At 43.6% G+C, this 15,305-nt stretch overlaps 1 protein-coding gene across 1 annotated transcript in view; it reads right to left on the bottom strand.

Moving 5' to 3' along the window:
* SETD1B (SET domain containing 1B, histone lysine methyltransferase) overlaps nt 1–13,702 on the bottom strand; it is an 87,572-nt gene extending 73,870 nt beyond the window's left edge. The window contains exons 1-5 of the mRNA XM_088449159.1: nt 13,434–13,702; nt 13,135–13,289; nt 12,742–12,840; nt 12,158–12,428; nt 958–1,070 (exon numbers count right to left, since the gene is read on the bottom strand). Of these exons, the coding sequence (XP_088305285.1) occupies nt 958–1,070; nt 12,158–12,428; nt 12,742–12,840; nt 13,135–13,289; nt 13,434–13,506 (711 nt within the window). The 5' untranslated portion in view covers nt 13,507–13,702. The remainder of the gene's footprint in view (nt 1–957; nt 1,071–12,157; nt 12,429–12,741; nt 12,841–13,134; nt 13,290–13,433) is intronic.
* Nucleotides 13,703–15,305: the final 1,603 nt, after the last annotated feature.

Below are 15,305 nucleotides of genomic sequence, written 5' to 3'. Positions count from 1 at the left end.
ATCAAAGAGCCTGCCCTGACTGGCCCATTAGAATGGCACCTAGAAACAGTAAAATAGAGTGTCGGCATCCCATTCCCATGCCTAGCTCTGGACATACTCCTTTGATAAGAAAATGGAAATGATAAGAAGAGACAGAAAGATCAGTTGGAGTGCAGAAATAAAAGAAAAATACTGAACTATTAAACAGACACAAGATCACAGTAAGTTGCAGTACACAGACCGGCTCCCTTTGGACTGCACAAGATAAGCAAACTCAGAACAACCTGCAGTGCATAAAAGCTGCTGGTATCTGTAGAGTCTTTCTATTGGCAGGTTTACCTCTGTGAGGGAAGCCATACCAGCAAGGAGGTGCTGGATTCCAACACTGGGAGCAGTCAGGCGGCAGTAAAAAGTTCTAACCGTAACACCTTCACAGCTATCTCTGGGTATACCACAGACCCTGCAGCTTTGTGAATGCTGTTCAGAAGATCGGCAGACATTAACAGTGCCCAGGACCATGCACTTACAAAAACTGAACTTCCCATAAGACTTTAGGGGTATAGAAGGAGAAGCTTGAGCTTTTGGAGATAAAATTTGAAAGTGCCCAGTCTCTAACATTGCACTCTATACCTCAGTGTATCTGATGTCCCCCACAGATTAATAGCTTTTATTTACTATAACACAGTGTATTTCAGAAGTAAAGGGAGTGGGGGAAATCACAAAAGTCTAGTCCATCTCTAGCCCAACACAGTGTAGGGGTAGTGATGGCACAGACAGGCACATTAAATGCTTGTGCTTATCCAGTTAGAAAGTACCCACAATTCTTCCAGTCCTAAGCAATGTAATTACACCCAAGGTCCCCACTGAGTAGGGAACCCTGCCTATAAATAAGTTAAATACAATATTATTACAGCTAAACTACATAGCAGATTAATCGATACATGCAGATCAAATTGTCAATTCTAATTGGCTATTTACCTGTGGAGTTTCATTCACATTGGGTGAAGCATCCAAGTCACATCCAACTGGAAGAGTCTGGGGTGTGTAGAGACCATTAACTAACAATTCATAGAACCGCATACGTGTCTCACCTATACAGAAGTGAATTGTTATTGACAGCAATGAAAAGCAAGTACACTGTATCTTCACAAAGGAAATGGTCATATTATAGTATATCTATCTATATCTTAAAGAAAAATACACTTCAGATTTGAGCTATACTTTGCATGAACTTTCCAATAGTAAATCTTCAACATTAAAGCTTGTGATTTTCAACAGGAGGATGAACATGGAGGCATTAATACAGTATTAATTAATCTATTTTATATTGTGCTGTTAAGGGCATCCAAACATTGGGGCTGATGTAGATTTAAATGTATGCCCATTTTGTGGCATATCTTGCATGAATGTGCACTGTGCATGCCCAGAAAAGGAGTACACACAAACACAAAAATGCACAGGTAAACCCTTGTAAATTCATTGTACATTGATGACAAGAGACACTCAACAAGGAAACAATAGCGCGTTCTCATGTGGGCAAAAGCTAGTAAGGGCGTGCACGCGCAAATCCGAGCTAAGCAGACCGCGTTGTAAGCGTGTAGTAAGTTGATACAACTTGTTAGGAAGTGTACATTTTGCACCTACAGATGTGTTCTTTTATAAATACTAATATTCCCTAGCGCTGTTCTTTTGCTTCACTGGCGCCAAATAACCCCTCTAAGCACGCCAGGTCCCATGCAACTCGGAAGCGCAGAGCGTCTTTCCCCCCCAAAATGTGCATCTTATAAATAAAACACAAGTTTATAGTGACAGAACTACATTGCTAGTTTTCACTGATGAATGTGATATGCAAAATTTGAACATGTGTGTGTGTGGCCGAGTCTGAATCTGTCTAAAAATGGCTCTGATGCAAGCGACTGCGGCTTTTTCTCACGCCGAGTTCTGTTGTGCTTCATCTGCAACTTTGTATGTGTGTGAAATCAATTCCTGTGCAGCTAAAGTCGCAGCCTAGCATCTGTAGTACACGGTGAGGGACTTTTCTCTGCATCTGCGATGTAACTAAGACACAAAATGTAAAGAAAAATACGGTACGCTACTGCTACTGGAGGGTCTGAGTTGTGCAGGATGTCTCGTGCCGGAAGGTATACGGAAAACCAGTAAGCAACAATACATCTGTAGTACAGAGCAAGTGTACATAGACACTTACGATTACGTTGCTATCCTATCTCGATATGTGTAAAATTCTGCATATATTAAAAAATATGCTATTTTTTTCATGCATGGTTTCTTTAGTAATGAATGCCCATTTTACTTACAACTCTCACCTAGCCCCATTATGTGTAAAGCGTGAAATCATTCTTAAGAGTCACCTAAACACAGAATGTACTACATACAGTGACATAAACAAAGAGCACAAATTCAGACAATAATTCCACAGCTATCACTTAAAATGACAACCAACAGCAGTGGCTAAATCTAGGAGTACAAACACATTAGCCAATCTCTGTATCTATAGAATCTAGCAGTTGGTATATTCCAGAGGGTTCAATAAGAGTTTTTGGAAACATGAAGTTACATTATATTCATCAATGACTAATTAAAACTGATGTAAATGCTTATTTAAACATAGTAATTACTAATGCACAGCATGACTAAATGATACCATACATACACCGGCACTTCGTGTGATTTGGTAGGTCTCATCTCTGGGAATGCCGACACAGTGTAAGAGTGTTCACAGTGAACACTGGAGGGATCATGAATGCAGGGAAATAAGACATGGTAAATTACATGACCCCAGTGCCAACCTGTGCCTCTCCAACTATTGTGAAACATTATGAAAGCCCCTGCATGTCCTGCCACACTTTTAGCATTCCCTAATAGCAAAACTGTAACAGGGTATGCTGGGAGCTGTAGTTTCACAACACCTGGAGAGCCGCAGGTTGGCCAGGCCTGAGCTAGAACAACAGGCTTGTGCAGCAATGTGTGATACGGACATACCAAGCATGCTGCTTTTGGATCCTACTCTTGATGGAGGGTGCAGAAAGGTACTGGTCATTTTATTAAGCATACACTGAAGGTTAACTGCTTAGAAACATACAGTAACATTATTGGGGGGGAATTTACAGTTTGTCAGAGAATGGTTCAAGCTAAATTGATTGTATTATTATTTATCATGACCATAAATCCAGTTTCCTGATATAATAAAATTTGGTCACATATGAGGCGCTAATTAGCGCCTCATATATGTGACCAAATTTTATTGTATTGTTTTCTCTATTAACTGTTCTTGGTGTGTGGTGGCTGCTTACTATTAGGGTGCGCCCGTGTCTTTTTTCCAACAATTTTGTTACCAGTTTCCTGATATGACTGTGTGTGGTTGGCCAACTTTCTATCATAATTGGCCCCCAGTTGAGCCGGTCATTCTGATCAAGTGCCTAATGGCCAGATCTTTACAATTTAGCCACTAAAATATGCCAAACTGGAAAGTGATCCAAGTGTTTAGTGCATGGCAGGACTGGCTTCACAAACAGGTCAGCAGAAAACTAGTGGCTTCCTGATAATTCATCTTAAGTGATCTGTCTGTCAAAACAAAACTATATTTCTTTTAAAAGCTCACATACAACACAGCAAACTCATTGCTTACCAGAGGCACACTCTGAAATTTAGATGTTTTATGTCCTACGTATCAGTGTGGGCATCCCCAGTTATATGAAAAGCTGGCTTCTAGGCTAGGGTGTGTGTGACATATCAATCCAATTGGATATTGACATATCAATCCAGCTACAGGTTGAGTCTCCCATATCCAAATATTCCGAAATATGGAATATTCCAAAATACGGAATATGTTTAGCATGACTGAGATAGTGAAACCTTTGCTTTTTGATTGTTCAAAGTGCACAAACTTTGTTTAAGGCACAAAATTATTCAGAATAAAGGATAAAACTACCTATAGGCTGTGTGTATAGGGTGTATATGAAATATAAATGAATTTCATGTATGTACACACACTTTGTTTGAGCCACAAAATTATTGAAAATATTGTATAAAATTACCTTCAGGATGTGTGTATAAGGGGTATATAAAATATAAATGCATTCTGTGTTTAGATTTGGGCCCTATTCTTAAGACATTTCAATATGGAATGCAAATATTCCAAAATACGGAATATTCCGATATCCAAAATACCCTTAGTCCCAAGCATTTTGGATATGGGAGACTCAACCTGTATCTACTTTCTTCATTCAGTCACCGTCAACTAAAAAATGGTGTGTGTGTGTTTGTTTACTATATAGCGTTCCCGCTAGGCTGTTTTAGCGGGGCGCGGCGCCCTGCCCTCCTTCTGGAGGGCAAAAAGCACCCTGCCCTCCAGGAGGAGGGCAAAAAGCGCCCTGCCCTCACAGCCTGCGGGAGCGTCCCGCGGGTGGAGAAACATGTGGTGACCCGGTCACCGCCGGAGAATAGACGCCGGGCGCATGCGCCCGGCATCTATTCTCCCTGTCTGCAGGGCTTGGGGGCTACCCGGCGTGTCCGTAAGTGCCGGGCACGCCCCCAAGAGTGACGAAAAGGGGACGTGTCTTATAGACACGCCCCCTTTTCCGATGACCACGCCCCCCTTCTCGGTCGCGGGCGCGCGCACAGGCATGCCCTCTCTAGCTCCGGCGCCCTGCCTCCCGCCGGAGCTAGAGGGAACACTACTATAGTGTTTTTACTTTTGAGACACACATATTGTGCCAATGTATCAATATGGACACTTTTGTGGTCTAAATGATCCCACTAATTTACAAACAATCCATTGCTTATTTTTCAAAACTTTTTCACCCGTCCACTATTCCTGACTCAAGTAGGTTACTTCTATATATTTTGACAATATAGGATAACTGTATGCATTTTTTGCACAGCACCCTGCACTTTATGCATTCTTTGTACATCTATATACAGATTAAGTGGTTACCCGATAGAGGCTAACTGAACCACACTGTGATCATTTTATATTATTTTGTTTTGTGTCTACATCAATTCTTTGTCTATTATATAATACATATTGTTTTTAAAAAAAAATAATTATATATATATATATATATATATATATATATATGTTGACAACTGATCTTATTTATTTATCACACTTGTGTATTTGAATTGCTATATTTATATAGGTTTTATTTTATTTATTGGTACTAAATGAAATAACATAATTGGACACTGTTGCGGTTTATTATATATACGCACAAGGTGGCTGCACGACTATACATTGTTATATAGGAAAACACACCAGTCACATTTATTTTGTATAACTAAAGACCTGATTCAGAGAGGGAGGCAATGTCGATGGTGGACACAGTGAGCAATTTTATGCTACTGTGCATGCATTACAGCTGCACTGCACACATGCAGCAATAGATTAGTGACAGTAGTTGCAGAGAGGATTTATTTGCAAAGTGAGTGACCGGCAGCATCTGGGGGAGGTAACGGAGGGGTGGTTAGAAAAATGGAGTCGCGTCAGGACCCTTTTCTGGGCGTGCTCTAGTAAGCATCTAGAAATTTATCCGCAGCTGCAGAGGCCTCGGCATCTTAGGAGAGCCGCTCTATCTGAGACAGCATAGGCTTACTCAGAAGTTCGATGTGTGACCAATGTTTCCTTTATTGTACATAAGAGGCGTAAGTGAAACACCGAAGGTGGGCATCTCAGTGCTCAAGACCACAGCGGACAGAATCACAGTCGTGACAGGATTGCGTCCATCACTTAATCAGGCCCTAAGTTTAGTATAAAAAAATTGCATTGTTCAGATTTACTCTGGCATTCCCCTCCCCAAATGACAGACATGCATAATGGAGTATTTCCATATCCGTACATCACAAACAGTTAATGGCACAACCCACAGCCCTCAAACAATGGCTAAAAAAGTTGCCAATAAAAGGACAAAAAGTACAGCTACCAAAACAGTATGTTAGTTTTTCTGGCTGCATCATCAGACTCATCACTTTTCCTACAACAGTGTGTGAGCATCCACAAGCCTGTATAAACTATAAAGTAGTTCAGAGATTTCCTCTAGCACAGGTGCTCTCAACCACTATCCTCAAGTGCCACGAACAGGTCATGTTTTTGGATTTCTGTCTATGGAAACAGGAGGGATAATTAATGAACCAGAAAAATAAATTAAAGAAACACTCAAAACGGGATACAGTCAAAATGCCGACAGCCGGGAGACAGTCTGTCTAAATACAGACGCGGGACTAAAGACAGGCGTCGTAATCCTGACGCCGAAATCTAGACAGATTGCTTTCTGAAGGAAGGTAAGACGTGCAGTGTTAGCGCTTAGCCAGGCGTGGGGGGGTAGGGTTGGGTCTAGGGATCTCCGGGGAGGACTTTGGGTTAGGCACCACGCCGGGAGGTTTAGGGTGCGAGGAGGGGGGGTTAAGTTTAGGCACCCCTGGGGGCAGGTTAGGGTTAGGCACCACTAAGGAAGGCTTAGGGAATATATACAGATATTTATGCACACCAAAAATAAGCTGTAAAATTGTGCCCATCCTTCTCTGATATTTACATCCTATAATATATGCCTAAATCTGGCCTCATAAGTTGAACATGTTACCGCCTGGGCCACTTTATGACTGGCAACGTAGCAGAAGTTTAGCACTGAGTGGCCATTTGACTTCTGGCTTATCATAGGGCCATATACCAACACGTCTATCAATGGGTGTACTAGGTATTACCGCCGGCCGTAGCCTACAGCAGAAGCCCGGCAGAGGTGAAGATCCCGATCGCTAATAAGGTAAGTATACAAACCTTATTTTCCCCCCTAACCCTCCCTTAGGGGTGCCTAACCCTAACCACCCCCCCAAGTGCCCCCACGCTAAACCTAACCCTACCTGGGGGGTGCCTGACCCTAAGTCACCCCTAGAGCCCTAAAACCTAACCCTACCCCCCACCGCGGCTGTCCGGTCTCCCGGTGTAGGTCTAATGACAGGCGTCGGGATTTCGACGCCTGTCATTAGTACTTTGTCGGGATTAAACAGTCTGGAAGCAGTCAGTCAACATTTGGACCGTCGGCTTCCTGACTACATCCCCTTTCAATTACCCAATCAGATTTTTATGGGTGTTATTTTATCCCAACTGCCATGTTGGGACAACTGCCCTCTATTACCACTGTTATATCGGCCCATCTTTTAGCCATTATTTAAATTAAGCGCTGGCATTGCCTGAAGATCCTGTCACACTCATTTCAAATGCATATTTACAACCATCAGGATCTATCTTGAAAGTTGCAATACATCCCACAGGCTGATGTCATAGAGCAGTGTTCCCCAACGCCAGTCTTCAGGAATCCTTAACAGTGCATGTTTTACAGATTTCCTCAATGTGAAATAATAAGCACCATCTGTGGATCTTTTAAAAAATGTGTCAACCAGTAAAGACTGCACTGGGCATCAAATAGGAGATCTCGAAAATATGCACTGTTAAGAGTCATTGAGGACTGAAGTTTGGAAACACTGTTATAGAGAGTGACAGGAGAACCCTGAAAACGCTCCAGCAATTACTCGCTAACAGACTCCCAACCAGATACAGAAACCTGTATGCAGGCAAGTACAGCTGGAACATCTGTTTATTTACACACTGTCTCTTCAGGTGTCTGTTTGTGTGTAATTGACCACTTTAAACATACAACAAATATGCCACAAAGTTTTCAAATTAAAATCAACATTTGTAAACAACAACCCTCTAGAAACTCTGCCAGATAGAGACTTAGCTGCTTTATTTTAATCAACAGTAAAGTACTTTGTTAGTATAATTCACTTATCAAATTTTAAAAAAATAAATACTACAGTGAAAGTAAATAATTCAATTGTAAAATCATTTTATATATAGGACAGAGATTAAAATGTATAATTTAATACTATACAAAGGAGAAGAGGACCTATGTACGAACAGTAGTTTTGAAAGACTGCTCCTGGGAAACGGTTACTGTGCATGCGTAGTGTCAGTTTCTGGAGGCTGCAGAGAGGGACTGTAAGATCAATCTCCGACGAATTTGCCTCCATAGGCATAAAGCAGTTTACACTCAGTATTTGGTACATAGGGGTCAGACTACAGTCCCCAATTATGATAATGGAAACTGCAGTTTGCAGCAGCAATTAGTCTTAGCAGGATTTTTCTTTGAAATCTCCTGCATTAAGCTTTTCCTAATTTGTGGTGAGAACTGCAGTTACTGCATAATTTTATGAAAAACTTTCTTTGATAAATAGTCTCCATATTGATGGTTACTCTCAATATAAAACAATGTTGAAAGCAAGCAAATATCCTTTATATGAGAAAGTTGGTGCAATACTGGAAACTGCTACGTCATTGCCAGCTCACTGTTGGCTTCACTGTTATGGGCCCTACATGGTGCGATATGCACATTGCGATGCGATGGCCGTTCCGACAGCCAACATATAGGGCGGTCCAGACACATGGAGCGATCCGTGGCCGACCGTCCGATATGCCGGAACTCCCCTCCCCTACCCACATAGCGCTGCATGGAATCGTTCGTCGATCTCCCAGATCAATTGAACATACAGAAAGATCTGGAGGAGCGACAAACGACCCCATGGGGGTGCGCAGTGGACGATATCATGCCCACCCTCGGAACGATATAGCGGCGATATCGTTCAAAAACGTCGGATCGACCGCTATATCGCTCCATGTGTGGGGGCCTTTACACTGCCAAAGAGAAGTGTGTAATAATATGCTGTGTGATAGACTCCAACTGAAACAGAGACCTAACTGGTGCAAGATATGTGAGAAGCTAGTATAAGTAAACTGTAGTTATCCACTAAATAACAATTACAGGAATTTAGACAAAACTAAAAACAGGCACATACTACAACGTATGCTTTGATCACAACTGAAATTCCAATGCAATTTCTTTGGTAAGGCAGTAAATGTTGTATGACAGATGTACATTTTGTCTGCAATGATCCATTGTGTGTTTGCAGTACATTATTAATTGGCACAATATTTAAAAAAAAAAAAAAAAAGTAAATCCACAATATCAAAGGCTTTGTATAACTAAGCTGAGATAGACAGACTGGAGTGTATACATAACTAAACATGTCCTTCATTCTTGTGCAGCAAGCTGCTATGTTTTCTCATGCCCCCAGCTCCCGTATAAAGTGATGGACGAGAGAAAATTGTTGTGCCGTTAGGTACGAGTGCTGCGGGAGCCCATCTCTTATCACGGAGGTTGTGCCCAAAATGTAGGGGATTAGCCGAGTAAAAGCATCTAATCCCATCTAAAAGCCGGGGCAATAAGGCTAAGGTGCCCAAAAGCCCTACTTGTGGGATTCTGCTCGCATGTCAGAAGGCTGCGAACAAAAATCCGCAATAAGTAATTGGTGCCTGCAGCACTCGCACCTAGAAGCACAAACAATTGAATAGCTCTCAACGAGCTAAGGTCGCCAAAACACATTGAATTCAGTAGTTATATGATCAAGCACAATGCATTACAGAAGGTTCAAAGTTAACAGAGACAAGGAAAGTACATGTAAGAAGCATATACAATGGGAAAGGAGACATACAACTGAATATATGGATCAAGTTTTCTAGGATTGTTGCTGCCGATTATAAATATATCCAACTAATTTGAACCCAAAAGTCAAATACAACAGCTTAATAAGCAATTTTAACACTACTGTTTAATAGAAACAATTATGGTATTAATATTTTTGAACAGTAGTATGGATTTTATTGTAATGAACATAATTAATAATAGGACAGAAATGATAGTGGAAATCTGCATGTATGCCTTAGTGATCAAGCGGATTTCACTACCGAGAGTCTTAAATACAAAGTTCCGATTTTTGCTTTTGGAGTACTGGGCCCACCATTATTGGATAGCAGTGGACCTGGGGCATTCTCAGACTATACAAATACAGAAGAATTGCCATCATACAACTTTCAGAATATTCAGATTCCACCACGCCAAGGAATTGTGAGTAAATCACATAATTGTAAATTATTCTAGCTAATTTTAACGATATGTCTCTTATACCCCTTTTACACCGGAGCTAAAACCCGGGTTTTTGAAGGGTTAACCCGGGCAGCTCCCTGGTGTAAAAGGGGAAAGAGTTGGATCACCGGGTCGAGTGACCCGGCAATCCAACACAGGTAACTAGCAGGGTTTAACACGGGTGTAGCCCGTGAAACCCTGCTGTGAGAACAGCGCACTCCGGGTCACGATGACCTGGAGTGCGCTGCTAGCCGGCCGATTGGTCCGGCTTCAGTGGTGCTTGGAGATGACGTCATCTCCAAGCGACCACTTTCACTCCGCAAAAGCCGGGTCTATGCAGACCCGACTGCGGTGTGAGCGGCGCTGACTCGGGATTATCCCGAGTCGGCGCCGGCAAAATTCCGGGTCTGATCCGGATAGGAACTTTGTTCCAACTCCGGGTCAGACCCGGAATTTAGGTGGAAAAGGGGTATTAGATTGATAGAATGGCAGTAGTATTACTACACACTATTAATAACATTTAAGACCTCATAACCAGGTATTTTCAATATGTATGAGAGCTGACCTTTCAATGCGTACAATTTCCATACTTGAAGAAATGTTTGTTCATAATTTAGCTATATCATCAAGAGGTGCTGAGAAGGTGATGGGGTGAGGGTACAAAGTATTCGGGTCTCCCATAAGTTCTTGGGCTGTATGCGCAAAATCAGTTTTATCTATGCAGTTTGGGAGTAAGACCAAAAAGCAGCACCAAAACAGAGATGGAGATCCTGATTTCACCACTTTCTATTTGACACTTACTGAGCCATAACAGACAGCTGTTTTTATTTACTATGGGAGCAGATGAAAAAAAAAAAAAAAAAAAGAACCTTGCTGGGTGACACATTAAAAAACTAAGCAAATAATACACAACTGTGTCATCAAAATGTAATTATGTAAACTTCCTTACAGCCAGCCAGAGTCACAGTTTCTATTACTAACAAACAAGATATGTAAGATAAATTGCACTCATATGGCATGATTCAATTAAACGTGAAGTGAATAGCGCCGGGAATGAGCTCCCGGAGCTATTCAATTCTGCACAAAGTTAGGTTGGGGAAGGCTCGTTCTCGCGCCTTAAACAGGGTGTTTAGGCACGAGAACGGGCATTTTCCGACTAAACTTCCCGGCGCTAAGGGCAGAAAACAGCATCGCGTCTGGACTTTTGTCGGATTTCTTAGCCGGACTTAGCAGTGCGATTAATTGAATAGCTCCGGGAGCTGATTGCCGACGCTATTCACTTTGCGTTGATAGAATCGTGCCCAACGTTATTAAATAAAATTAAACAATTATCTTTATCTAATTAATATTAAAACTATTTTACAAGTATAACAAGTCTTAATGGTTTAGGCCTTTACTACACTTATTTATTCAGTATCTAAACATTTATTTTTTTTAAATGCATTCAATTTCACTGGAAATTATAATTATTATTAGAATGCTCTAACACTTCTTCTGTTTTTCACTGTTAACAGTATTGCTAACAGACTATTTCAAATCCCAAGTATAACTGCATAACTAGGCATTATAATATGGGCAACAATAAGAAAAAAAAGAAACAGTCTGGTGTAAAAAGTAACAAAAATAATTATATTGAAACACAGAAGCCTCAAACTTATGTGAAGGATGTTGTATCAACATGCCATTAAAATATGTCTGCACCATGACACATGAGTCTATCTATACCTTCACATATTTAAAAGGAAAAAAAACACACCAGAATTAACCATACAGCAGGCAACTGACAGGAGCTGTCTGGTGTAACAATATCCAACCAATATTTGCATTTTCTAGCCTGTCACTGGGTGGAAGCATGCATGCAAAGATACACATTTAAATAATCTAAAAATCAGTGTGAACATGTTCGACCTCCAAGAGTGGGTCTATAGCATGAAAAGGGTGGTCCCAGGAAATGTTATTGTGAGAAACTGACAGCAGCAGAAAGTTTTAGCAATAGACAGCCCAGATCTGCAGTCTCCTAGCAACTGACAACACTTTCCACACGTGACGTGCAGGGGACACGGGGAATGAGCACACAACTGTCAGTGGCTGATTACTCAAACCTGAGCAGAGTTCTGCAACGATCACACATGTACCCCACGGGTGACCGATCCCTGGCACCCATACCGGCTCCCTAGCTCACCCACCTTTCGTGTCCAGCTCCACGTGGATGATGTTGCCCATGACAGACGTGTTGTGCAGGTGTTTCACTGCATCCCTGGCGCCCTTCACGGTGGCAAACATGACTTTGGCAATGCCCAAGTGCTTCTTGTTCTTGGGGTTGTACAGTATCTCCACCTCCTCCACCTCCCCGTACTTCTTGCACATGTCACTCAGGAAGTTTTCCCGTATGTTGTCGTTGAGTTTTGCAAACGTGACTTGCTTCGGGGGCACCGGTCCGACATAGAACTCGTCGATCTGAGAGCAAAACGGGAAATAAATGATTGCGGGTAGCCCAGTTAGGCACCATGGCCCCCTCCCCCCCAGACCGATATCGCACAGAGAAATGCCAGCTAACAGCGACCCATCTGTCACAGCCAGCCCCAGAGAAACCTCCCGGCTGGGGCTTGGGGAGCTGCACGTTGTCGGAGAGCAGCTGTAAACAACACAGGCATTTACACATGAGCAACAAGTATGTGATACATGGGTTGCTGATGACCGATCTGTGAGCGCTGCTATTTAGTGATTGTATAACGGAGACGGATTGCTAGGAAGCAGCTGCCACCAATACCTTCAGCTTCGGCACAGTTAAATCGATCTCCTTGTTTTTGGTCCATATTCTACCGATCCGGGGATCTCTGACGGAATCCACTGGGGGGACGCCCGAGTTCTGCAAATCAACAAAGGAGCCAGATATTAGTGATGACAGCGAGGGAAGGAGATGGATGAACACGGCAACTTGTCAGGATGCACACAGAGCACACTTGTCAGGATGCACACATGCCAGCATGGACACAGGGCACACATGCCAGCATGCACACAGGGATGTTTTACTACAGGGGGCCTGCTCTATCCAGGAAACACTTAAGTAGCTGATCAGAGGGACCAGCAACTTTCTACACTCCTGACAGCTTGTAGCCATTCAGCAGCACTAGCAGCCCCCAGACCCCCGGGAGGCACATACAGGCATGCTGAAGTAGAGCCCATCGTAGCGGTAGAGTTTGTGCTGCCCCTTCTTCAGAGCAGGGTCGATGATCAACTTGTAACTCTTCCAATGGTGACTTCTCTTCTCGCCAGAAGTGCCGGCTTGATTAGCCGCCTCCATGCCGTTCATCCAGCCTGAAAGCCATAAACAAGAAGAGATAAGCCCTGGGTCTGTGGTGCGGGGGACAGGGGATACATGCAGAGCCCCCGGCTGCCATCTAGCCCCCCACCCGCGCTGGCTGCCAGGGGGGAGGACATAAGGGGGAGTCCGGGGCTTACTTGTAGGCTGCTTCTTGCCATGGTCTTCTGGATTCTTGCTCCTCTCCCCAGGCTTGGCCTCCTTGAAAGACATGCCTGCCCGCCTTTCCCACACCCCCCCAGCCCCTGCTCCCCTGCGCACAGGGTCGTCTCCTTGCCCGGCAGGAAAGGCCAAGCCGCTTCACAGGCCCCGTCCCCGGTTACATGGCATGCTGTGGAGGGCACCCTGCCTGCTCCTTTTTGGCGAGCCAACACATATTGTGTGTGTGAGCAGTGCTCAGCTCGCTCTGGGGCAGCCCACAATGCACCGCGGCCTGCCTATCCTCCGCCTCCCTCCTCTGTCCCCAGCCAGCCAGCGGCCCCTGCTGGAAGCAGCCTTCCGCTTCTGCCGCGCACATTCGCCATCTCTGCTCTGCTCACCAAACATAGGAAACACATATCTGTCATACCAATCACTACTTTGCTATGACAGATACGTTTTTTTTACTATGTTCTTATAATAATTGTGCGAGGAAAACATAAAGCAGCCGTTATACGAGCTTTGAACATTTATCGTAAAACATGTATATAATGTTCGTATTACACTAATTCATACTTATTAGAAGTATGCCGCTAATATACTGCAAACTACAGAATATAAATACATGTGACAGTGACCTCTCTCCTGCTCCCATGCGTGTATTTATTCGGATGTATCAGGGATTCCCTCGGAATGAAAGGAGAGCTGTGTGTGTGTGGAATCTGCTGCTTGACACATTTACATGGCGCCTGCAAACAGTCGCCAGACAACAAGATGGACCTGGACTGGGGTCTCTCCCGCACTCGTTATGGGGGGAGAGCAGCCACCCGGGACCGTGCTTATGTCACGTCTAATGGTGGCAGAGGAGGGGGGGGGGGGGGAAAGGGCACCAGGCTGCCTCCATTGTATCTGTACAGCCAGCTCTCCCCTAGCTGAAGCCGCCAATCACAGAGCGGCTTCCATTTTGTGTTACCCCTGTAGTAAAGGAGGGGGAGGGGAATATACCCGTATGGGCAGCACAGACCCCAACACGTAGTGACCGTTGGGTGCGTGCCCTGGCTGCGTTATTATATTGTACAGCCGGTGTAGTGTGTGCTGTACGGTGGCAGCGTCTGTCACAGCGTGACACTGCTCACACCCGGCCGCCAGTTAGAAGCGTCTCCTCTGTGCATAGATCCATAATAAGCAGACTAGCAGGGAGGAGGACGCGGGGGAAGCAGGAGGGGTGTCCCCGGCCGGGGTCCGGGACACAGTGACGTAATGGGCTGGCAGAGAGACTCTCCCGAGGCTGCGGCCAATCAGAGCGCAGCTAGCATCCGCCTCTGAGTTATTACCGAACTCTGCAGACATCCTTCAGCAGACAGTAGCAGCCAAGGAGAGCAGGCTGCAGCTATTACCCTGCCCTGGGATGCAATGGCCAACTGTGTGCACACTGGCTCTGCTGTTCTTCCTTTGTTGCAAACAAGGGATTCTTGTAATTGAACCAACCAGCACCTCTCAGGACTCAGCTGTGTGTGTGTGTTCTCTTTATGTTTGCCATTCTAAAGGATGTTTTATTTATTTTTATTTTATTTTTTTTGAAGAAGGAAGATAGAAATATAAATAGCACAGCAAGTCTGGATTTTCTCCCTATAACTTGGAATCCATCTTGGTTACATGTAGGTCATGGCACACCCTAGTCTGAAATAAGTAAAGCCTTTCCTTTTTGTTGTATTTTTTTGGAAAGCTGGAGCTTTGCAGTTACAACTGTCCCTGTTGATTGCTGATGAACAATAAATCAGAAATTAATCAGTTTTTTTTTTCTAATTTCTGATCATTTGTGAACACTAATGTATAGTTCCTTCTTAGTGAATTTTAAGTGCAATCTGATAAGG

Source organism: Taudactylus pleione, unplaced genomic scaffold (genome assembly GCF_031769625.1).
Source record: "Taudactylus pleione unplaced genomic scaffold, aTauple2 ptg000479l, whole genome shotgun sequence".
Lineage (NCBI taxonomy): Eukaryota > Metazoa > Chordata > Amphibia > Anura > Myobatrachidae > Taudactylus > Taudactylus pleione.
The sequence above is the reverse complement of the archived record's forward strand: the minus strand, read 5'-3'. Positions and strand labels throughout refer to the sequence as shown.